We start from the raw sequence: 25,678 nt of genomic DNA, 5'->3' as shown, positions 1-25,678 counted from the left end.
AGAAGGTGAGCATAGAGAGATGAGGTTAAATCAGGGGACGGCGCAAGCATGAGGTTGGTGGTTTGATTCCCAGCTCATGCAGTCTGCGTTTTGAAGCGTCCGTGAGGAGCTTAAAGCTGCAGAATACAGTGCTGTGAGGATGAGCTGATGCGGCTTGCAGTAAAAAGTTCTTTGCTTAAGTAATAAAGGGGTGAATATATATCAGCCCATTTTCCATTTATTAACAAAACTCAAAGTCTCCAGCATAACAAAAAGGATTTCGAGCCACTGGTCTAATGCGTGTATGGTAACAGTCATCTCAAGGAGGCCCAAAAAAGTGTTTGAAGACAAACGCAGTGGACGGTCGTGCTTCATATCGAGGCACTCTGACAGCACATCTATTGTTTGCTGCCTTCAGATGGCCACAGAGGCTTAATGAACTGAAGACCCAGCATTTTTTCCAAACAGTACAAAGCAGCTGTCATCAACAGACGCCCTGTTGTAGCTGCCTTTATTATAAAATACCATACAGATAAAAGAATTGGAAGTCATAAAAATGCCAACAGTGCGTAACAAGGAAGCACAGGAAATTACCAAGAGTCTCAGAAGAATATTTTCAAGACAACTTTTGGGATGTTTGCCCTCCTCCAGCCTTTAAGCTGTGCTTCCGGTTGTCTCTATCAGACTAACGAATGCAAAATAGTTGAGAGCGATTAACAGATTTTGAATTTTGTAAATAAAGCGTGGTGTACTGAGGGAATACTTCCCCCTTTATCAGAGCAACAGAGCAAAAGTTTATTTTGATAATGTGATTAAATGAAGCTGCCAGAAGGAAAACGAACCAAAAACAGATGTTATGTTTGGGATGCTGGGCGTTTCTAGTTAAATGATCAAATATTCAAGCCCTGAGTGCAGCTTATATTTGTCCTCAATTTTCTCCAGGACAGCAGCTGAAACCTCATCAATCCCACCATGCTCAAAGCTTCATCTCTCTGGCTGTTGTTTGCAGTTTCTCCTCCTCCTCCTCCTCAGCAGCAGTGCTGTCATTCTGTTCCTCCGACTGTCTCACAGCAGAGAATCTGAGTCACATTTCGACCTTCCATTTCTCCCGTCACTCCTTGAGAAACAAGGGAGTCCAAACCAGAGTCTGTACAGGACAGTAAAGACGTGCGTGCTTGCATACAGAGCTGCAGGAACTGTTTGCTCTAACAAAATAATCAGTGAGAGTTAGTTCAAATACTTCAGGCTATCATGTCTGAATCCTCATTTAGTAAGCCACTAAAATATTAGTCTGTCAGTGCTTTAGATATGATAAAATGTGTTTTTTATCAAACAAGATGTTGCTGACAGAAAGTGAGGAAAGACAGAGGTGGCAGTGCATTAAAGTTACAGAGGTGAAGATGAAGCTGGGAGAATGGAGAAAGGAAAAGGAAGAGAAACCCCCTGTTCAGCCTGAGCTGAATCAGCAGCTTTCTGTAGACGTCGCATGCTTTCAAATCCAGATGCCACTCTTTGTCTTCCCTTTCTCCCCCTGCCCTTTTTGCCTTATTTGCCTCTTTTTCTTGTTTTTTCAGCTGTTTCTTTTCCTTCCTTTACTGCTTACTTTGACTTTTGTCAGTTGTTTCTCGACCTTCTTCCATTCTTTCTTTTTCTCAGCTGCTTTCCTTTAGGTTATTTCTTTTCCTGACTTTCTTTATCCTGGTCATGTTTCTTATAGTTTCTATGCGAGCATTTCTTTTCTTTTCTCTTTCTGTCACCCCCACTCAGGCTCTTCTGTGGTGTCCTGGATTTCGCTGGATCAAGGTTTTGTCTTTTTTGAACTTTTATAATAATCCCACGTGTCCATGTCCAGTATTTCACTGCCACTTTTTACCTCCTCCTGGCAATCGCTAAATGGGATTATCAGCCTCTGAACTGGCCCTCCTGCTGGTTGTCCAGCAACTTTTTTCTTTCCATCCACCTCCAGCAATGTGGTCAGCGTCACACTCCTCTTTGTACAATGATACCATCTCGCTGTTTTTCTGTTTTCAGTTCACATTCACGCAGGCTGCTGCACATTGTGAACTTTCTGGCCAACATCTCTTTGATGTGCTGCATGGCTTCCTTTCTTCCCTCTTTTAATTGGCAATTTTCAGCCTGAGTGGCTTTAAAGGTTTTTTGCACCTCCCTGTTGATATTTTGTGGAGCAGTACTCAGGAATCCTCCTTTGCATATCCAATTGTTTATTTAGAAGAAAGGCACCCAAGGCTACTGGAGATGGGGTTGTGTAAATCCTGACTCCAGGAATCATTAAAAGGGCATCTGATAAAATGTATTGATTGGACAGCGGGAAGCTGCGGGAAACAAATAGTCTTGGGTGTATATCTGACGTCACCTGCTGAGATTCTTTTCATTTTTTAAGCTTATAAATTTTACTCAGCAGCGGCGACTGAACACTGAGTTTCATGAGTCAGTAAAACAGTCACACATCGCTAAACACATTTAACATATTACAAAACCAGCAGCCACATGCTTTCAACAAAGAGCAGCCTGTTTCACATTAGCTGTCACTGCTGAGTCTATCACACCACAGAGATGTGAATGGCCTCTGTCCCAAAGCTGTTGTTTCACACTCGCAGCAGGAGAGCCTGGGTTTTCCTCAGATACGATAATCAGACGAGCCGGATAACTGCCCCCGGCTGAGCGTCAAAAGGATCCCAGCAGGTCCTAATGCTTTCTGCCAATAAGCAAAGACAATAAACAGTGTGCAGAATTTCTTCACAAACTGTGGTGTGAGGAAGACTGCTTTACCAACATTGGTTCACAAACAAAGAAGTTTGGCAATACTGAGTGACAGCGTGCAAGAAAGCAAAGAACAAGTGTTTTTCAGTTGTCTACTGATGTGATTGTTCCTCTGACAAAAGAATGATGCATTACACAAATAAATAAAACTATTTATTTACTTCTGTGATATTGATTTAAGTCCTTATTTGATAAAATATTTTGAATGAGAAAAGGGGCAATTTTAGTTTCCAGCCAACTCTGTCTCAGATGGTATTCTGTATTTGATGCCATCTTACATGCAGTGATTCCTTAGTTTAGGGGGGATTTGCTCCATTTCCCTTCCTGCTTGTGAAGAACTCTTCCAGCTTATTTAACTTTTTTAGTCTGGTGGAGGTGGGATCCATATAAGAACTGTGAAATACTCCAAAATAAAAGTGATCTCCTTTCTGTTACTTTCTACAGGCCTTTGTAAAACCATGAAGGACTCTGTTGCAGGTATCTCAATCCTGTCTTATTGCTCTTGTTTGCAAGTCAAGTCCATGATGGCTTAAGGTTGAGTCGAGCCCAAGTTAACAGCATTAAAAACCATGTTTACAGCCAGGTATCTATGGTTAGTTTCTCCCCTCACTGCAACTATATAGTGGGTGTTTTTCTGTTAAATCCATCCATATGGACACTATTAAGGCTGACGCGTAAGCGTGTGGCCTTTTGACTGACAGGTATACCAGCATAGAGAGGTGCGTGTTATATGTGTTATATATCACATTGGAACTCTTCAGCAGTTTTTTTTAAAAGGAATAATCTGACAAATGCTATTTTTGTTGCCGACTGGTTGGCCTACTTCATTTTTTTCTGTACTTTTATTTTTCTCTTTCTCCCAGAAGATAGTGTTTGTGTGGGGTTGTGAGTCAGCGGGTTTTACTGCTCCCGTGAGCTCTTCCTGCAGATTCCCACTAGATCTCTGGCTTTTGCACTCGCTCGGCTCATTACCCACCTGTCTATTTAAGGTCCGTCTCAGTCACCCACTCTTCACCAACTCGTACAACTTCAGTTTAGCGTCTTGTTCATGCTTTGCTGGGTGAACTTACTCTCTTCTGTTAGACTCTTCTTGGTGCGTCAACCATTTGTCAGCCAGCTCCCTGAAGAACGAATCCCCTCTGGATCTCCTCCTCTGAAAGAAATACCTACTTTGAGAAAATTTAGCACCAACCAAATTCCCTTGGTTCATTGCTTCAATTTCGATTTGTGTTGTGTTTCGATTTGGCCTTAGCTGATAACTTTGCACTCATTTCTGGTGGCAGCCAAAACAGCAATGCTGAGGCTTCAAAATTCAGAGCCCCAAACCAATGTGTCACAGTCAGTTAAGACACCTTGCAATTTCATGGCCTAGTACATGTCTTATGATCTTGTCAGGCACAAATTCTATCCACAGCTCCTCAATGCCCAACTATGTGCAATAATGTAGGACCACAACATCTGTGCTCAGAGTGCATGCAGTGATCTTTTCAAAGTGTGGATGGAAAAATAAGATACCAACCAACTGGAAACATTTTGGCGATTAACTGTGTGACAACTTCAACTACCAAACAAGTTGTTTCTGCCTACGGACCCGATGTTCCATCGTCTCACTCACAAGAAACAGATCATACTGCAGATTGGATGCATGAAGAGGCAGATAGAGTGCTATTCTGAGGAGTGGAAAGATCATAACATGCTCTAATTGCATAAACCACAACAAAGATCTCGTGTAAAGATATTTAATCACAGTCATCAGACTAATCAGTTGTACATTATCAGTCTTTTAGTATCCAGCAGCTTTACAACCTAAGTTTTCACGTCAGTCCTTGCTTTGCTTTTAGAAGTTTGTCATGCTCAAGAAAAATTACAGGGTTTGGTTGCGTCTGTGTTGCATCACGTCACAGTAAACTTTCACTCTTCATTCGCTCAAAGAAGCTTTTTACACTCCAAAGTGAAGCCTTTTAAAATAATCCACAGAAAATAATTCTGAAAATATTGGTTTTGTATTTTTGAGTGGAAAGCTTTTGCTGTGATCACTTCTTATTTTGTCTGATGACTTTGCAATCACAGCAGCTATTTCACTGACATCTCAGCTAGGAAAAATGATTCACTGACAGCAAAGCAAAGTGCCCGACATGGGCTGAAAGCTGCAGCGCATGCTAATGAATAGGGATGGGTATCGTTTAGGTTTTATCCGATACCGGTGCCAAATCGGTACTTTTGAAACGGTGCCGGTGCTCAAACCGGTGCTTAAAGAATGGAGAACACAAAATTGGTCCTAAAACCTCTCATGGTCAGCTGGTTTTTTGTAAAAAGATAACAAAGTTAGCCTTTTCTGCAGCTATGGGGCATATATGGTATCACTCTTAGCTGGAAGCAGTGCTTAAACAATGGAAAAAACACAAACTTTGTCCAAAAACCTCTCATGTTTAGCTGTTTCCCTCTTTTTCTTTAGTCATTTTAGCCTTTTTGGCCAGGGTGAAGGGAGCATCTGCCATCAAACAAGAAGACAGCCGCATGTAGCTATGATGGTGTTTGCTAGTTCACCTCACATGCATTAATGTAATAACGTGGTTAGCCTACTCAACGTAAATTACACATGAACAACATTAAGCTACTCACGCAGAGAAGAACGGCTGCTGCTGCCATCATCATTTCTGCTACACTGGTTTACTTAGTTTACAGTAGTTTACATTATTTAAAGGAAGAAAGCAAAAACTGTCATTATGAACAACTCAGCAATGATTTTGCCGGTATTAAACACAATATGTGTGATTATGGAGCGCTGGAGAAGACTGAAGAACATTTATCCACCACTCATCCACCTGTGGCAGATGTGATGCGGTCTAGTTGTTTACTGAAAAACACAAAATCTTCCTGCAAAAGTCTCCACGATTATTTATGTATGACTCGTATTATATAACCACCGATATGCGCTCTACCCTGATATTTGCTGTGCGGCATGATGGCACCATAATATATGGTGTTATTCAACACCTTATATATATGTACATGCTGATTTGAGCTTTCGTGTATATTGGACTTCATGGAAAACAATATGAGGAGGAAAAAGAATGAACTTTTATCTCATTTTTTTTTTTTTTTTTTATGTAACACTAAAGGCATGTTATAAAATGCAGTATTCAACTAGGGTACTGTGCAAAAGTCTAGAGTTACCCTGCATTTCTTTACATTTTGCTTTCATACTTTTCAAAGTGGTCTTGAGACATAATTCTCAAGTTTTTGTGAAGGTCTTTCAAATTTTTGGGGGGGAAATGGCTGCTTTTTCACTCATTTTCAGTCCAGCCCACGTACCTCCATCTTTTTAGGAGGAATGTTTTGGGGTGTTTTTTTTTTTATTAAGCAACAGCTTAATTTTTCAGAGATAATAAACACAAAGTCAATGCAATAAAAGCATAACTGGATAGAAAAACACACAAAGCCCCGACCTTAATATTATTGATGCAGTGTGGGATTGTCTTGACAGAGAACACAACAAACAGCAGTCAACATCCAAAGAAGAGTTTTCAATGTTCTTCAAGAAGCCTGGACAGCTGTTACAAGAACGTTTACATAAGACCGGCTGTGTTGAAGAATAAAGGTGATGATATTAATTACTGACTTGCAATTAAATTAAATTCTATTCAATTCAATTTTATTTATACAGCGCCAAATCACAGCAACAGTCGCCTCGAGGCGCTTTATATCGTAAGGTAGACCCTACAAAAATACATACTGAGAAAAACCCAACAATTATATGACAAATGATGTCTGTCTCCTGAATCCAAACTGGAAGCTGGTTCCATAGAAGAGGGGTCTGAAAACTGAAGCCTCTGCTTACCTTTCAAGCACATTAAAATTTATACAATCTTTTTCTTGGCCTATAAACTATATTTCCATAGTTTCAATAAATCCATGCACCCACTCATAGGAAAATATAAAGAAATATAACTTAGGAAGGAGAGCAGAAAACTTTTTCAGAACACTGTAAATTGTTCTTGCATTTAACCAAACCAACACTGAATGTACCCACTCAACCTTTATTACTACTAAAACATACACAAAGTAGCTTCGGCTCATTTTCACCCACACCATCCTGCAAGGCACCCAATGTGCATGAGACCAGTCCCCGAGAAATGCACGATTTGTTTTCTTTTAGAGAAGCTGTGGCTGTAATCTATAGTGTAGCTATTTTAGTGTTTTAATGAGCTGGCTTCTTTAGGGGGAAGCAAAAGGCACAATGCTGAAAAACCAATGTTGATGTGTTTTGTTTTACTGGATTTGTTGGCAGTAAGAATTTGCTAAATAGGTCCAGATTTAAAGCTTTAATCTGAGATAAGATTAGGGTTTCTATGAATAAAGAATAATATACTTTTGCAGTGGGTGCAATTTTTTAAATAAACCCGATGATCTACTGTTTACTTCAAACCATCACCAGGTTTTGTGAACCAAAATCTAAATTTTTTTTTAGATCATCAGTAATTGATTTATGAGATTTTTAATCGACCGTGTTAGCAACTCTCAGCGCATGTCAGGAAAACTCACCTTGCTCCCATTTGCTCACTAAGTACACCACTGATGTGACTCCATGTGGCTTTATCTGTGTTTACAGCTAAACAGCTTAATCTCATTAAACTGTGACTCGACTTTAAAGCGCTGCATAAAAATGATCTCGGAGGCATCAAACTGTCGTCACTTCAAAAGCCATTACTGAAGCTCGACGGTGCAGAAAACTGCAGATTTTCAAGTCACAACATGGAGGAAACGCAGCCTCCTCGAAACGAGACGAGCTGAGATAGCTAATACGCTGTTTCATAGCAGGGCTCTTTGCTGCTTTAGTTCAGTTAGTCATTTATATAATATGAAACAGTATTGTGGAAAACGTTACAGCATTAATGTCACGTTGATAGAAGAAAAAAGATGTGTACAATCTCCAAATTGACTAAGACTTGGCTTAAGTCCTGATTAAAAAACGATATATAACAGAGAACATTTACATTTAAATAAAGTTCTGCTGTAAGACGGAGATGGTTTTCATTTTAGACTAAGAAAAGTCTAAGTGGTTAATATTATGCACAAAATACAGAAATACTTATTGTATTGTTATATGTTTTTTTTTTTTAAAGAATTTTAATTTGTTTTATCATTTTGATTTGAAGTCTTCACTATAAAGCAGGATTAGGAGCTTATTAGGAGTAAATTCAGGTGTGACTCTGCATTTTCAGGGTTGCAATGATGGTTCAGGTATGATTTGTGTTGGACTTTGAGTTTTAAGATTAGTGGTTAAGGTCAGAGTTTCAGTGTAAAACCATCTCGAGGTGTCATATTTTCACTCAGCATTTAATTTACATTATGCGTTAAGTGTTGAACAGATTGTTTGCTCAGGAAATATGTTCTGTATTTATCAACATGTCTTTCCACATTTTATAAAAACGACTCAGTGAAGCCGTGCTCTAAAGCTTTGTTGTGATGCTGGGAATGAATGAATGTTTCTCTCTTTTTTGTCACAGCAGTGTTGCGATTTGCTGTAAGACGTTTCAGGTTCGTTACACATTTTAATGCCTGGGTTAACGGAGAAAGGCGATAACCACCGCCACTGTGATACCCCTTTATCTTCACTAAGGTTTTAGGTTTTGTCAAGTCAGCTTAAGTAAAGAGAGCTTGGCTATGTAGCACTTGCTTTGCAGTGCAGCCCTCAGGTTACGTTCAAGATCAACATGCACAAAATCATCACTGACCTACCAAATTTGTATTTTCTTGATGAACATCCACAAGAAATACAGATCCTTAGAAACAATTGTAAAACTTAAAAAACCCCAATAAGTCTTAATATTGACAATTGTTAAAACGGGTAAATCAACTTTCTTACCCTCACATGGTTTAACACCCCCAACGTTGCAGGTGAAAGAATAGAGCATGTTAAAAGAAAACATCTAAGCAACACACGTTTGATGCAATACAAAACTAATTACAGTCAGATCTTAAAGATAGAATGAAGATATTGATGAGTCTTAACTCATCAATATCTTCATTCTTACATGTTTCTCTGGCTTACTTTTCTTGATTTAAATAACCTTTGCTAACAGTTTTACCACTTTTCCAGTCAAAGCGCTTTGAGTGCACACACATTCACACAGCATTTCTTTTAACATTTAAAAAGTTTTTAATACTTAACCCCACTTTTTACACACTGCTATTACTGAATAGCTTGTAATATGCATTTGCTTATTACAGCAAATACACTGGTGTGGAGCCAGATGCTGCTGTCAGAAAGACAAACGGGCATCAGGAAATGTTTCCGGACATTTATCAACATGCAAACTTTTTTTTTTTCTTTGCAGTTTTTTTATGGACAACATAATGCATAAAAAGACCCATGGGGTGATTTGGAAATGGTGCCATTACACTGTTTGTCCAACAGAGCAGCTCTAAAGTCACAGTTTACATGCAGCTACTCTCAGCTGAGAGGAGGAGGTGACAAGTGTTGTCTTTGCAGTTTGCAAAATTCACTGCTGGTGAAAAAACAGCGATGCCATAATTTAATTAACTGTAAAGATTAACAGCAGATATAATGTCATAATTATTACACACTAAAATGCAAGGATCTGTTGTGGCCTACCAGAATCAAATATTAACATCCAACATGTATAAAGTCACTTTGGAAATTATACCACAGAGAATTATGAGCTGAATCTGCAGCATCACCTGGTTTTGCAAGTTTTTATCAGGTTTTGGCCTCATTGTTGAGAACTCCTACGGTTGCCTTTGATTGCAGGCAGAAGCTCTCTGCAAGAAAAAAAAAGCCTGTGAGCCCAGCCTGTGGAGGATTTAGCAGCTAAAGAGGAGTCGACAGGAAGTAAATACTTACCTTGACTCGGCGCTTCATTTGGTAGTCCCTAGTCACCATAATTTTCAGATGCCTAATATTCTTTGTAATTGTTTTTGCTTCATATCCCAATTTCCTCTGGATTTTATATCCACACACTCAAATGAGTTGTGATAACTCTGAAAAGAGGTTAATGCTAAACATGTTTACATTCAGATGAGCACAACTCAGAAATTGGGAGAAATAAAGGAAGAAGATGTTTTCTGAAAATGTTCCAATAAGTAATCCCCCCCAAAAAACGCAGCAGCTGAGCAACAGAGCTATAGAGTTTATCTCAGATTTTCTAATTCACTGGGACAGCAAACAACCAAGCAGGTCAAAAAATAAATACAGCCGTTACATCACAAGTGCCATTTGCTCTGTTGTGCTGCAGATGTTTTTCCTCCTTTTACTGCAGAACTTTCATTTTGAACTCCTCTGCCTTCTGGCAGTCAAAGCCTTTTAAGGCCATCTGACATTTTTTTAAAAAAAGAAACATTATTATGTTGACATTACTGTTTTTAAAAACAGCGAAACTCTGCGCTTGGGTGTAAATTTTGATGCCAGCTGTCAAACTAGAAGTTAACAAACTCTTTAAATACAAAGATACATTTCATAGATCAATTATCAATCAAAATTTTCATTTTATTGATAATTTCAATCATTTTACAGCTACACATTTGGAGCAAAGAAGGACCTGGATTCTAATCTAGTCTGGGCCCCTCTGTGTAAAGCAGGAGTCTCAAACTCACGGCCTGGGGGGCCACTTGCAGCCCATGTCACCCCTACTTGTGGCTCATATATTGATGTGAAGAGATATGATGCAATTTGGCCCTTGAAGTTACTTTTTTGTTAGGGAGGATTTGTTTGTTGTTGAGTGCAATGTTAAAAGAATTTCTTTAAAAAGCCCAAAAATGATTTAATATGACGGTAATATGAGCAGAGAGCACAAACATGCTGAGGGATTGGCTGTGTTAGCTCAGCAAAAGTTATTTGTAAAGAAAACAGTTTTCACTGGCAGTCAAAAACTAATGTGTACACTTATGTCTGCATTTTTATTTTGTTAAATACAAACAAAATTATAGCAGATGTGCTGCCACGTGTCTGGCCAGAGAGAATACCAATTTGTTTATTAGGTAGTTCAATGAAAGACTTCAGTTAAGAGTGAGAAAGAAATGTGTTCACGTTTGCAGTTTTGTCCTGTTGTCCTGGGTGGCTGTAGGAGGCAGAGCAGGTCACCTACTGATCGGAAGGTTGGTGGTTCGATCCCTGGCTCCTCCAGTCTGCATGTCAAGTATCCTTGGGCAAGATACTAACCCTAACTTGCTCTCCGATGCATCCATCGGAGTATGAATGTGTGAATGTACTTAGAAAGCACTATGTATAGATAAAGTGCTTGTGAGAATGGGTGAATGAGGCATGTTGTATAGAGCACTTTGAGTACTCCGGGAGAGTAGAAAAGCGCTATATAAGAATCAGTCCATTTACCATTTATACAATATTTAAATTTTTTTTTAAAAAAACTCCTACATTTTCAGAAATTTTGGAGGGTTTTTTTGTACTACTTGAACAGTCTTTCTAGCACTGAGGGTTAGGGGTTAGGGAAAATCAGTCTTGGTGTTTGCCACAGACCCATCTGAGCTGAGGTTGGTCCCTGAGGTCTGTCGGCTCTAACGTGGAGATCCAGCTGCACTGGCAGGCGTACGCCCGCAAGCCTCTCCTCTTCTTCAGCTTGGTTCCAAGCTTCTGACGTTCCGGCATGTTGTTCCTGCCGGCAGAGAAAGACAGACAGTGAACTTTAATCGTTACAGGGATAAGACCTTACCCTTCCAGCTGCAGCCCTGCAGACAGTCTGCTGGAAGGACAAAATATCTGACATGCACAGATGAAAGTGAGAGAAAAAAAGGATTCTTGCCCTTAAGGAACTTTTAAGCTATGATGCCAAAGTATAGCGACAATAAAGGAATCTTTATCATATGAAACACACTGGCCGACTGGTTCCATTTCTGTGTTTCCAGCAGCTCAGGCAGTGTTTTCATCGCACAGCCTCTGACAGACTTCACCAAGGGGAAAATCTAGCAGCTTTAGAGACAGTTTGTAATTTTAAAAAAAATGTTCTTTGGACACAAACACCACTTTAAACTGATGTCAGTGTTGCTCTGTAACTGGTAGATGGGTACACTCAGTACCTCAGTTTGCTCACAAAGCAACCTCAATTTGTGCAGTCATGGAATCCACAGGATGTTGGAAACAATCCTTTGAGTTTGACACAATGCCATCACATAATTTCTTCAGAGTTGATACAACCGTCCGTTTTAATGCATCACCAGAGCTCTTTGTTATGTTTCAAGAAACCAGTCTGACATGACTTTTGCTCATGCTGGAAGCAGCCACTAAACATGGAAAATTATTTCCTTATAAGAATGAACATGATGGATGACAATAGGGCGACCGTGGCTCAGGGGGTTGGGAATCGCATCTGTAACCGGAAGGTCGCCGGTTCGATCCCTGGGCTCTCTGTCCTGGTCGTTGTGTCCCTGGGCAAGACACTTTACCCTACTGGTGTTGGCCAGAAGGGCCGATGGCGCGATATGGCAGCCTCGCTTCTGTCAGTCTGCCCCAGGGCAGCTGTGGCTACAACTGTAGCTGCCTCCACCAGTGTGTGAGAGTGAATGAATAGTGGTATTGTAAAGCGCTTTGAGGGTCTCGAAAAGCGCTATATAAATCCAATCCATTATTATTAATAAACAGAAAGGCTGCAGCATTCCAGTAATTAATTAAAAGTAGATAGAAGTTAAAGTACACTTCTACTTCTTTGTTTTCAATCATGTATACACTGTTACAATGATGTATCCTCCATGACAAATATCATCCATATAGTAACCTTTCCAAAAACACAAACAATAATACCAACCTATACTGTGTCAGTTTGGGTTAAAGTAGGGGCCCGTTCTTCGTACCTCGCTAAGTAAGTTAGCTGGATTTGATTGTTGACGATTTCGCGTGATCTTGGATCGTTCGGTTCCCCGAAGCTCATCCGGGACTTGCTGTCATAGCAACAGTAAGCGTAAACCTGCTCGGGAGCAGGTTTACTTTATGTAAACAGGATTAGCTCGCGGCCACGCAGGTATGTCCGCTTCATTCATACGAAAGCAACAGCGATATTCCACCACTGTTTCACCATAAATAAATAACATCAATGTAACTAAAGATAATGCAGCACTTGATCCTTTTATTGATTTCACACAGATACATACAGGTCATTTCCTAAAAAAGGGAAATGTACTATTAACATTCTATTACATGTATGTGATTATTATAGATGTAAGTCATATTTCAGAGTAGTAATTGCAAATTACTTCATGTAATCAAGATGAGAGACCACGGCTATAAAAGCGAAGGTGGATTTGGGAAGTCTGTCGCAGTCATATCCTGTCCGTTTACGCGAGCCACCCATTGCGGAAGGTGCAAGATTGATGAGGAGAGTTTTCAGAATTCAGCGTATATTGCGGGACAGACAGGATCCTTTAGCTCAGCGCGACAGTGTGCTCATAGAGAGATATCGATATTCCTGTGAGGGTATTATTTACCTAACCAACTTGTTGACGAGGGGGTGCAGGACCACCACCTGTCTTTTTTTGCTCTGCCCTTTTCTTGGTTGCTGTTATAAACAAACAGATTATTCCAGGGTCTCTTTCCAAGAGACTAAAAGCAATATAAGTGATAAATATTACCATTCTGTAGAATATTCTTATATTTCACTTTTACTTGTTCCCATGTTCTAGTGGGTCCTGTTGTGGCTCTAATGTGAAAGGGGATATAATATAACATATTATAATATAATATAATGTAATATAATATTGGATAATATAGTGTGATATGATAAATCTACCCTACCGCCTACTGGTGTTGGCCAGAGGGGCCGATGGCGCAATATGGCAGCCTGGCTTCTGTCAGTCTGCCCCAGGGCAGCTGTGGCTACAACCGTAGCTGCCTCCACCAGTGTGTGAATGTGAGAGTGAATGAATAGTGGCATTGTAAAGCGCTTTGGGTGCCTTGAAAAGCGCTATATCAATCCACTCCATTATTATTGTTATTATTAAATTACTTACGAGTTTAATTTGTCAGCAACTTTCTGCCAGCCCTCTCTCCTTGCTTTTGCAGCCTTTGCAGTGTTCCCTTGCGTTTTAATTAAACTCTGAAACTCCTGAAATCCCTCACTCAAGAGTTCTTGCTCTGCTGCCGAAAAATACCGAGCGCGCTCCTTCGACATTTTCGCCGACCAATCAGAGGGTTGCCAATCAATGTTTCTACTATCGATGCGTAGCCCCTTTTACGACACCCAGTGATCTCACATTACTTCATCCAGCTGTACTAATCGTCAACAGCAGGTGTGTTTGGAGAACCGGATTAGCGAGCTCACGGTTAGCGCGATGATTTGGTCTTGGATGTGTCATTTGATCTTGGATGTAGTAACCGACGTAAGAAGAACGGGCCCCAGGTCTTTTCACTTTTACATCAGCGGATCTTACATCCGTCAGTACTGAAACTCTGCAACTTAGGAAACACTGAGTTAAAGTCCTGGCTTTAGCATGAGGAGAGAAAAAATGTGAATTTTAATATCCTTACATAGAATAACATCATGAAATTGAATGGGCTAGATAAAGGAATCAAAGTCATTCATCGGAAATAACTATATAATGACTTATTTTTTATCTTTTAAATATACAGTGATTAACAACCACCAGTGCCTACAAACTCTTTAATCAAACCTTTTCATGTTTCCGAATTTCCAAAAAAAGCTGAAAAGAAAATAGTAAAGCACATTATCATTATTTTTTGAATAGATGGATGCATGGATGATTACTTTTTGATGAAGATGCTAAATTACAGTTCTTTGTTAGTTTTAGTTGTTAAATGTCTGGGTTGATATATTTCTGAGAGGTCCAAAGTGCCGGCTCTAATTTGGGTAGAAAAACACGAATTTGGTTTGTTATTTGCTTATAAATGCAAATGTCATTTTTAGGTTTAAACAAGTCTTTGACCGATTTCTGAATTTTTTGTATTTCTTTGTTTTTATGACAGGTGGTCGAATATATGTGTTAAGCACTGCGTTAAACACTGTAATTAAATATGAAACATTTGATTTAGACATGAAAACGTAAAATCAAACATATTTAAAGTTTACACCGGTAATAGTCCAATATGAATAATCCTGACCCACTGACCTAGATTCATCTATAACAGTACCCTGATCTTCGCTAAATAAAAATGCATGCTTCTGCGTGACAAATGAATACAGACAGTCATTAACATTACGCTCAAGTGTACTTAACATGTATTTTCCTCTAGCTTTGTGCTGTTTGAGGTTGATGTTTTTTTAACTTCTGCTTTATGCTTGAAATAAAATCTGCGTCATGCAGGTCACCCCATAATAATTTATGAGTAGAAAATTATGCAAACAATTCTAAATTTGCATACTGTGCCACTCCCTTTTGCTTTTAAAATTATAGGCACAGCAGACATGCACTTCTATCACTGTTAATGTCCTGGTGTAAGCCTCTTAATTAAGAAGAAACAACAACCGTGTGGGTAGTAATGGATGCATAAGCTACACATGACCAGGCAAATGTCAAATTAGTGTGAAAGGAAAATCACCTACTCAGACCACTGAGGACAGAAAACACGATATTCCTCATTAACAAATTATGGGTAAACTACTTAATGTACTATTCAGACAAAAACAATGAATTTAATTCGTTCAACACAGATCAAGTGTGAAATTAAATTACAGCTCGGTAGCTTAACCCTCCAGTAAAATGTGTTTGAATAGATTATAGCATAACTTTTATTTTAATCTGTCACCAGGTCTGTAAAAAAAAAAAGTAAATTTGCATGTGAATATGTTTTCCCTACATTTACATTTAGAGGCTATGAAGTGCATATGTACATGCCTCCGATGTGATGTTTCTATTAATTTTTTTTTTAAACTTCACCTTTTGTAGCTGAAAGGTCGAAACTCTACTCCTAACGGACTGAAGCTTTATTGAGGATAACACTGACGTGATGACATGAAGGGCAAACTCATCATCCTGAGTGCTCCTGAGTGCTTCAAAGTGCTCTGAACCTAAAATCACACTAAAAGTAAATTGCACACTTGTGGAGTAAAAACATTGCTAAGTGCTGACATGCCATTGGTGTGGACGTATATCTTTGGGTATATCCTGGTGTGAAAACTTGACACATTTACAGCCTTCTTAACATCTCATAATGTCTTTCCAAGCACTAAAAGCCTTCTGGACACATACATTTAGGTTTCCTGCACTTTCCAGTGAAAAACACTTTAAGACCGTCTTAAGCTTCACAGAGCCAGCTTCACCGTTTCTATATACTCTGGAAACCTTTCATAATCAGAGGATTTCTGGTGTTTTACCCGCACACTAACAACAACTCATTTAGATGTATTAGATCTTTTGTGTATGTACTTATATATTAATTCCGATATTACTCATAAATCACCACCTACCCACCTACCTATCGATCGATCTATCCTACATGCATATCTGTGTTGTCTTTCAGAAGGAAACTATATAGACCCAAGCACCAAACAGCTCCTCTATTACAACTTTATATTTTATGTCACGAGATTGAGAATATCTCCCTTCTACTTAGCAGAAGTTAGGTGAAAAGATGTAGAAGACAACTTTGATGGGCATCTAAACAAAAGCCTTTTTATCAAAAAAAAAATTGAAGGAAACATTTTCTCTGCAGTCTTCAAGACTACAAGGCAGCAGATCTAACCACAGCCACATCATGCTTACTATTGTGGGAACCACAAGTTTTTAATTCCCAGACTTCCATGCAAATAAGCTCACCATGCAGTATAGGCGTAACCCCATGGGAAACATGCTTTGCTTTGGACAAAGACTGGATTTAAAACTGTAGTTACATATTTGCCTAACAGGTGAAAGACCCCTCATATGAAACACCAATCTCTTGGGCAGCTGTGTCAGGAAGGGCATCTGCTGCAAAAATCTGCCAGATTAAGCGTGTGGAGATAACTGCTGTGGTGACCCATTGTGAATAAGGAGCACCTGAAAGTAGCTTTATGTGTGATCTAGACATCTACTAAACTTTCACCTCTGAACCACAATGAACATGATTTTAATCTCGACAGCTCTGTACCATTTACACACCCTTTCAGACCCATAATCAACAGAAAATTGCTCAGTGGGATATGGATGACTGGCTGAAATTAGGTTGAATTCGTGTTAGTGTAAAGGCCTGAAATGCCAACCTTTCTCTTTTCAACTCAATTCAGATTTATTTTTAAAAGAGACTTAATCCACAAAATAATGTCCATAGACATCTGGTACATGGGGGAGCAATTTTTCTTCATTAATGAGGTTATTTCGTTTCCATTGTCAAAGTGAGAATATGTCTAGATTGAGTTTCCCTTATTCGGAAAGGATCAGATGGAATGCTTTAAGATCACATTGCCAACTGATGCAAATCAATTCCGTTTTTGAGGAATTAAGGCAATTTTATAAGGATGGTACTGGACCAGAATTTCACCATCAGCTAATCTACTAACAAATTTGACTTCAATCAAATCTCCAATAATATTAAAAGAAATGTAGAAACAATCATGAATCAGTGTCTTAGCACCATCAGCCCTAACCCAATTTCCCTCGGGATGAATAAAGTATTATCAATCAATCAGTTTACACCTACGTATTTCCAGCTATTGAAATGGAAGAGAATCGATCAACTTGAAAAGAGAAAGTCACCTGCAAACAGTAGAACAATGCAGTCACACCATGTGCAGATACAAATGCTGGCAACGACATCATCCACACTGTAGGCTCTCCATACATTCGACACAGACGTTAATCAGCCTCAGTGTTCAGTTAAACCCTCAGTTCCTTTATTTATTTATTTATTTGCCTTTACAGTAGCTCTCAAACTTTTACTCAAATACTTACTTTACTTAAATAATGGTCAGACACCTTAGTCTCACTTCATACTTTTCACCTGATTATCCGTGGCCCATTAGTGTGACCCGCCATAGTCTAAGAACCGCCGCTATAACGAGTGACAGCGTCACCAGAAGTCAACCTTTGCCCCTCCTGTAGCTGCACGTGCGGACAAAATGACACCATTACCCGTTGTAACATTAATGGACGTCACCTGTGTGCTGTTATCTGAATGGTATTCTACTGCTTTAGTATTAAAATTATGGAAAGCTCATTTCTCACATCATCATCCATCCATCCATTTGCTTCCGCTTATCCTTTTCAGGGTCGCGGGGGGCGCTGGAGCCTATCCCAGCTGTCATAGGGCGAGAGGCGGGGTACACCCTGGACAGGTTGCCAGTCTGTCGCAGGGCCAACACACAGGGACAGACAACCATTCGCACTCACATTCACTCGCACATTCACACCTAGTGACAATTTGGATTATCCAATTAACCTATCCCTACAAGCTGCATGTCTTTGGACGGTGGGAGGAAGCCGGAGTACCCGGAGAGAACCCACGCAAACACAGGGAGAACATGCAAACTCCACACAGAAAGACCCCGGCCTGATGGTGGAATTGAACTCAGGACCTTCTTGCTGTGCGGCAACAGTGCTAACCACCGTGCTGCCATCACATCATCATAAGTAGATAAAAGCATGAGGATGAACCTGTTTGTGTAGTTCAAACTGCATTCACAATATCACATATTACTAATTATTTATGTCCTCATGAACTTTGTTTTCATATATTTTCTGAGCAACAGAAAGAAATCTATGAACTGGGATGTAAACACAAGCAACAAGAGTAAAAACAGACTGGTGCTTGTCTGACAAGTAGCACGACTCACAGATAACTAAGACATTATGTGAATTCTGTCAAGAGAAAGTTTACAGAAAGAAAACCTAATATGCTCACATTTATATAACTGTGATACTCAGTCTGTAAGCTTGTACCAGCAGTCTGCTTAGTTTATAGTTTTCTGGAGAGGCTTAACAAGGGTGTGGGAGTAGGATAGTGTGGTTGTTTATATTCTAGTCACAAAGATCTGCAGATGCTGAGTTGTTTCCATTGGGGAAAGATAACTGCTCTTATCAGTCATTAGGACTGTGGGTGGATTAATGAGGGCTGACCATGTTTTACAATGTGCCCTGTTCTACTTTACTCAGAGTTCAGCTCGTCTAGAAGGGAAAAAAACAAAAACATATACATTTAAAAGTAGCTCCACAGAACATTACTGCCCCCGTCTGGTCAAGCACAAAAACCCAATAAATCTTGAGAAAAAATAATAATATAATTTTCTTAAAACGCATAAACATTTAAATTCAATTTTTATGCCATGTGATTCGTTTTTATATTGCGCCAATTCAAAAACGGTCACCTTAAGGTGCTTTATGTGGTAAAGGTAATGACACCAACAAGTTCACTGTCCCAAATATGGGAACAAGTGAAAAACACTGTTTTGGTCGATGTAGCCATTCCATGCACTAAGACTGAAATACTGAGATACTGAAAGGGTTCTGTAATAGAGCAATGAAAGACTTTTATAATTCACTTACATACTTACAATGTGAGTAGACTATAATAATTAGAACATTCATTCAATATCCCCAAAAAATCCAGCCTTCCTGACATTATATGTGAGTAAGAGTTGTGGATAATTTGGAGTCTCACACTTAACAAGGTTGGTATTAAGATAAACATCCAGGAAATTCCTTATAAAATAATAAAAGGCAGCACAGAGGCTTTTAATACTGTAAAATAGGATTTCATGACTCATTCTTTTTTTTTTATGTTATTTGGGTACAAATGTGTTTGCTCATACTTGATTGGCCAGTAAAGCCTCATTCCAGATGATGATGTCATGTTCAGAGTTTGTTTTTTTTTGTCCCTCTGCTGCATTAATAAAGTGGCCTCATTCAGTTTCACACTGTTACCTGTCAGAACAAGGCGCACAACTCAGTACGCGCACATCAAACAGCTAAAGTCCACAACAACTGATCTGCACTTATGTGTAACAGACTACTTTATCACTGCTCCCTGGCTTTGCGGGGAAGGTGGGGTGAATACAGTTGAAACTCACACAGGGGATCTCAGTGTGTGTGTGTTATGGATCATCAAATTGATGCCACATAAGTCGAAAAAGTGGTGAGAACAATGAAATGCTGTGCAAATTCACTTCTGTACAGCCCCACTGGTACTGGTTTGTAACCTAGGATCCCCAATAAGGACGACAATAAGTGTGTGTGTGTGTGTGTGTGTGTGTGTGTGTGTGTGTGTGTGTGTGTGTGTGTGTGTGTGTGTTGGGGGAGGGGGGTCACAAGATAAAACCGGTAGCAGGTTTAAAAATATGTATGGCAAATTTATAGACAAATATATCCTTTTCCTTGCAAGTTTTTGTATTTTGTTTTTATGTGTTCAAGAGGAAAAATGAAGCAGAAAAAAATCTGTTTTATCTGAAAAGTGATAAAACAGAATAGCTTGAGTCTCAAGAGACCAAGCTATTCTAGAGACTAAAATGCCAGAGTGGGGTCATTTTATTATACTTTTTCTGATGGCTTTACTCGTGTTTATCTCACCTCTAGTGTTTCATTTATATGTGACAGATATTCTAAAATGTTCTAATAGACTTAAACGTGACTGAAAACTAGAATTATGTAAAAAGTAATCAAAACATTTTCATCATCAACTTTAGCAACAAGCCTTATGCAGTTGCACATCCTACTATTCTAAGTCATCATAATTCCTGTAAAAAACTACGAAAGTTTCAATGAAAAGTTGCAGATAGAGTTCAAATATTTAAAAATAATCACTGCTGGGCTCGTAAATTATCCCGATCAATCACTTGAAGGTTATAGGCTGACCAAAAACCAAAGTTTTTAACAAGTACTAGCAGAGCACACTAAACTGCATATATAGTCTGTAGAGGCTAAGCTTGCGCTTGAAGCCAGTGAGGTGTTCGTGTGTCTACCTTAAATACATTCCCATAGACACACCATATGTAAAACACAAAAGGTGACCACTAGCGCCATACATAAGGAGCAATTTAAATCTGCTACTCGTGTTCCTCTTTAAAACTTCTTTAATCACGCATTTTCTTGTCAAGATGAGAAAAACATGGCATCGAGCCTGCAGACTCACCTGAGGAACAGGTAATCACAGGTTGAATCCCACTCACAGTCATCAAACATCAGCACCCGAAAGTCGCAGGATATACACCTCAGCTGGTCACATGATCTATTGGTATACAGTCAGTTATTATTTGCAATAGGCAATGAATACACACTATAGGTAATCACTCATTGGTCTATAATCATTTGAAAATGCACCGTGGTATAATTTATTTAAACTAATAAAAAGTATGTTGTGGATCCTAGAGTTCTACATCTTTATAAACCAGGACCAGACGAGACCTGACAGACGCTCTCAGTATGAAATTACTTTTTCACACCTCTTGGATGCGGCTGTTCCGACACCATTTGCGACAGAGCTCCCGCCAATAAAAACAGGACAGCACCTGGATGCAGAACACGCAGTGCAGATTGTGTCCAGACAAACAGAAAGAGCAAGAAAATCAAAATCCTGCATAAACAGGATACACAGCCTGAACAAACACACAACCTGGTTGTTACTTTTATATTTAATATAAAGACTTTTATCTGGCCACTGATACGCTTCCACATAATATGTTACTGACTTTTATCTTGGTTAACTATCCTTCATACACTGATTTAGTAAATATCCAAACTTATGGCACATGTAGAAATGCTAACTCGGAGACAAATGCAGTTTAACTTCCTTGCATCCTGTGATTATTGCATGCCTGCATGTTTTTGTTGTTTGTTTGTTTTTAATTTTGAATAAACTAAAAGACTTACTTTCTTCCTCCTGACTGAGATGGAAGCCTCTTTTCCACATGTGGCCCTTTAGGAAACTGCTCAGCCTAAAATGAAAGGTTAAAAAAAGAAAAGAAAAAAAGAGTTATTTCTTTCTTAAACTGTGAATAGAATTCAACCAAATAAAACCTACATTTATCGCCACCTGCTCCTCCCCATCCCTCTTGTGTATGTGTAGTTATAATCAAGTAGAGCTGTCACAAAGAGGACATTTGAAAACCCAGGTGTATGTTTATGGCTCTTACTGTTTATTCATAATGCAGGTAAAGACTTGGAGATGAGACAGGTGCATCATAATAATGTCTGACTGTGAAGGCAGAAGCTGAACCTAGATATCGGCACTTTACTTTAAGTGTTTCACATAATCGTATTCTTCCACCTGCCTCTTCTTAGAACCCGCTCCTGGTGCCTGAGCTGCATCCTCTTTGTACCAAACGTAGCTGGTCACAGCCAGTTTTAGTGTTGTGGGTCAGAGTGACCGAGTTTCCCTCTGTCAGAGGACCAGAGCGGCTGAGTCATGTGTTATTTAGAGGATCTGAAAAATAATTTGGACATAAGAATTTGAGCCGTACCTAAATTAATAGATTTTGCCCCCACTTGAAAAAAAAAATCCTTTGAGTATCTGGTTCTCCAGCTTGAAATGCTCCGATGTGTTTACCTGCTGGTCACTAACTTTCTTTTTATTGGTCAAATTGGTTGATCATAGCTTTTCTGTTAAATTGATGCTGAACTGAACAATTTCTAAGGCACAAAAGCAAAACAGAGGAAAAAATTCAACAAATTGCGTTCGCAGGGAACTACAGTGTATTAGGAACAGATATTTCCTGTGTGTGTGTGTGTGTGTGTGTGTGTGTGTGTGTGTGTGTGTGTGTGTGTGTGTGTGTGTGTGTGTGTGTGTGTGTGTTTGGGGTTCTTTGTGGCAGCAATTTATTTAATTAGTGTAATTGTTTCATATAGCACATTTTTTGGCTTGGTCTTGCCTAATAAGTCAACTTGTCACATCATCCATTTAGTTAATAGCTGACACACATTAAATATTTGGAATTTTGTTACTGGAAACTGTGTATCCTCTACTTTTATTATATATTTTCCCTCACTTTCTGCAAAATTAACACAATTAGCTAATGCAACTCCTTTGAGAATAGTTTCAAACAATAATTTTCTGTTTTTTCCCCTCAGTATACCTGTCTATCAGCTCAATTATCCAAGTTAAGGCTACTACCTGCTTCATTCATTGGGCACTGTAAGACTGTGGTTCTCAAACTGTGGCTCATGAACAATCAGAGTACCGTACTTTCAAGCAACATTAGAGATTTATCAAAGTAACTTAAAGTTTTACCCTAAAAAGCGGTTCACTTCTTATAAGAATACACTGCGATGGTAACTTGTGCTACAAATCAACACATATAAAAATCACTTTTTGCTGACCAATCAGTTTCCTAAAAAGCAGTGACCACAGAAAAGTGGCACCTGGTGTGCTCTTCTGCAGCAGTAGCTCATCTGCTTCAAACTTTGATGTTTTGTGCATTTAGAGATGTTCATCTGCATTCCTGGTCTCACACAAGTGGTTTTTTGAGTAACTGTTGCCTTCCATTCAGCCCACAGCCTTAATCCTCTTACCTCTCTGGGTCAAGGCATTTTGACCCCGAAAACTGCTGCTCTCTGGATATTTTCTCTTTTCCAGAAAATTCTCTGCAAAGATGGTTGTGTAAGAAAATCCTAGCAGATCAGCGTTTTATGATATACGTAGACCAGCTAGACCCAGACCATGTCACCAATGACTATGCCACATTCAAAAATCACTAAAATCATCTTTCTTCTGATTCTCTGCTTGAACTTAAGGAGCTTGTCTAGACCATCAGCATGCTTAAATGCATTGACTGTATGCCGTGTGATTGGCTATTTAGATTGGATTTGCATTAACAACCACTTGACTGGTGTATACCTAATGAAATGGCTGGTGAATGTATATAGGGCCTTCCAAGGCTTACTGACTAAAGCACTAAACCACACATATTCCTATCAGGCACTGCTGACAAATGCCGGGTAGACTTATGAGGGTAATAACTACCTTTGTGTAAGTGCTTAACCTGAATGCAGATATTGAGATAAATAAATCTTGACATTTTGAACTTACTCTGTGGTCCTACACGAAAACAAACATGTGAAGTGAAACTAGTTGAATAAATATACTTATTGCTAAGGCTTGATAAAATCTCTGGGGCATGCCAGCCTGAGGGCCAACACCAGCTCTTGGTAAGATTTTATGAGGATCCTGAGCCTGACAAAGAAGAAAGAACAACTCTGCATTTCATTCATCCACTTCATCACTTCAGACATGATACAGCAGTGCAAAATAAGATTATGGGACCACAACGCAAGATTAAGTCTTCCTAACAATTTCAGATACAAGCAGTGCCAGCTCAGCATCAGTTAAAAACTTAAAGTATATGACAGCAGTGTGCCCCTCAATCATATGCAAGACTTAAAAAATGTTTTAAGGTGTAATTCACTTCTTGTAATTCACAGTTCTCTTTCCAGAATTCAGAACGGGTTCAAGTCAATCTTACCTTTGGCTGAGGGAAAGGACTGCAGTCTTCCTCCTGTAATTCCTCCAGCAGGGCGTCAATATCCTCAGTGACACTGTTCACTGACCGTTTAGGCTTTGTGGCACTAAATCAGAAACAAATACATGGATTAGTGTCTTGGGGTTGTAGCAGGTGCTGGTGACAGATATTAATGACTGTTTTTAAGAGCAAACCTCTGTATCTACAATAACCCATATTCTGCATATTTCGGCAGTTTCTAGTATAATTTGAAAACGCTGAAGTCATTGAATATAAACTGAACTGATCATTAAGTTTATTAAATTGTAGCAATGCATGGAAGCTGAAGTAATGCTCAGCTAACTTATACCTGACATGTGCTAGCCAAGTTAGCTTTGTTTACCCGTGCTTTTTCTGTCCGTCTTTGTCTTTCTCGTCTTTTCCAGCCACATTTGAGTTGGTGCGAGCCGCTGAGGACGCGATTGAAACGTTGCGACAAAACTTTTTCTCGACTTCATCCAGCAACTCGTCCAAATCTTCATCATCCATCGTAAAGAGTTCCTCCCACAGAATGCTGTACCCCCACCCCAGCTAATCAGCACAAGCTAGCGGCCGAAACCATGAGAGCGTTTATCGTTGCTAAGCAACAGCGGAACATAGCGGAAGCCGAACTGCGGAGTCTTCAAAATAAAAGTCTAAATCGACTCATGCTCAAAGAAAGTTTTAATTTATACTTGACATTAGGTATTACATTAGGGATTTGCCCCAGAGCCTCTGCTTGTTTGCAGATGTTTGTGTCTACCTGACATATGTAGGTCAGGCATGAATCTCCTGGACTATGATGTTTGTAGACAACAGTGTTATCGATAGTGAGCGTAGGGACCTGATAAAATAGGGTCTGGAGAAGTGGGGTCATTGTTCTCTAGAGAGATTGCGAATGAAAATCAGTAGAAGAAAGAAATACTCAAGATAGCAGTGAGACCCCCAAAAAACCCCATACAGGAACACACACTTTGTCTAACCTTTTTTCAGGTTAAAGTATACTGATATCTTACAGGTAACTATCAAATAATTACATTTGACAACATGGGCGCGCAACTTCTATTATATATTGGGATGTTTATTTATAATGGGATATTTATAAATAGAGCTATTTGTATTTTTCTTGCTGTGTTTTATTTCATTTAGTTGTACAGCACTTTGGTCATCTGTGTTGTTTTTAAATGTTTATAAATCTCAGTCATGATTTTGTTCTGTTTTGTAACTCTTTAATATATTGTGATGTTTCATTAAGTTTAATTAGAACGCTTATTTTATTAATAAATTTATTTTGAAAATGTGACAGGATGTACTGTTAGTTGTTCTTTCGTTGCTTATAACATTAGAACAACCGTTTTTAAACTAATGTAGGCTAATTTGTCAACAATAAAACAGTCCCGTCCTTTGAAAACCCGAGAATGTAGAATTGCAAATTGCATTTTAAAAATAAATAAATAAATAAGCCAAAAAGATTCGTTGTCGGCAGGATTCGAACCTGCGCGGGGAGACCCCAATGGATTTCTAGTCCATCGCCTTAACCACTCGGCCACGACAAC

At 39.1% G+C, this 25,678-nt stretch overlaps 1 protein-coding gene and 1 non-coding gene across 2 annotated transcripts; both read right to left on the bottom strand.

Annotated features, from left to right (window-relative positions):
• Window positions 1-11,181: 11,181 nt before the first annotated feature.
• cfap418 (cilia and flagella associated protein 418) lies at window positions 11,182-24,632 on the bottom strand. Its single transcript, XM_085365320.1, has 6 exons — window positions 24,487-24,632; window positions 24,108-24,210; window positions 21,520-21,584; window positions 21,093-21,158; window positions 20,783-20,878; window positions 11,182-11,393 (listed from the first exon to the last, which is right to left on the bottom strand). The coding sequence occupies exons 1-6, from the start codon at window positions 24,630-24,632 to the stop codon at window positions 11,234-11,236; spliced, it is 636 nt and encodes a 211-aa protein (XP_085221446.1). The 3' UTR covers window positions 11,182-11,233.
• Window positions 24,633-25,596: 964 nt separating this feature from the next.
• On the bottom strand, window positions 25,597-25,678 carry trnas-aga (transfer RNA serine (anticodon AGA)). Its single transcript has one exon. It is a non-coding gene; the product is annotated as a tRNA-Ser (tRNA).

This window comes from Diplotaxodon limnothrissa, linkage group LG11 (genome assembly GCF_057381915.1).
Source record: "Diplotaxodon limnothrissa isolate DT_005_m linkage group LG11, D_limnothrissa_male_GT1.1, whole genome shotgun sequence".
In the NCBI taxonomy this organism is placed as follows: domain Eukaryota; kingdom Metazoa; phylum Chordata; class Actinopteri; order Cichliformes; family Cichlidae; genus Diplotaxodon; species Diplotaxodon limnothrissa.
The sequence above is the reverse complement of the archived record's forward strand: the minus strand, read 5'-3'. Positions and strand labels throughout refer to the sequence as shown.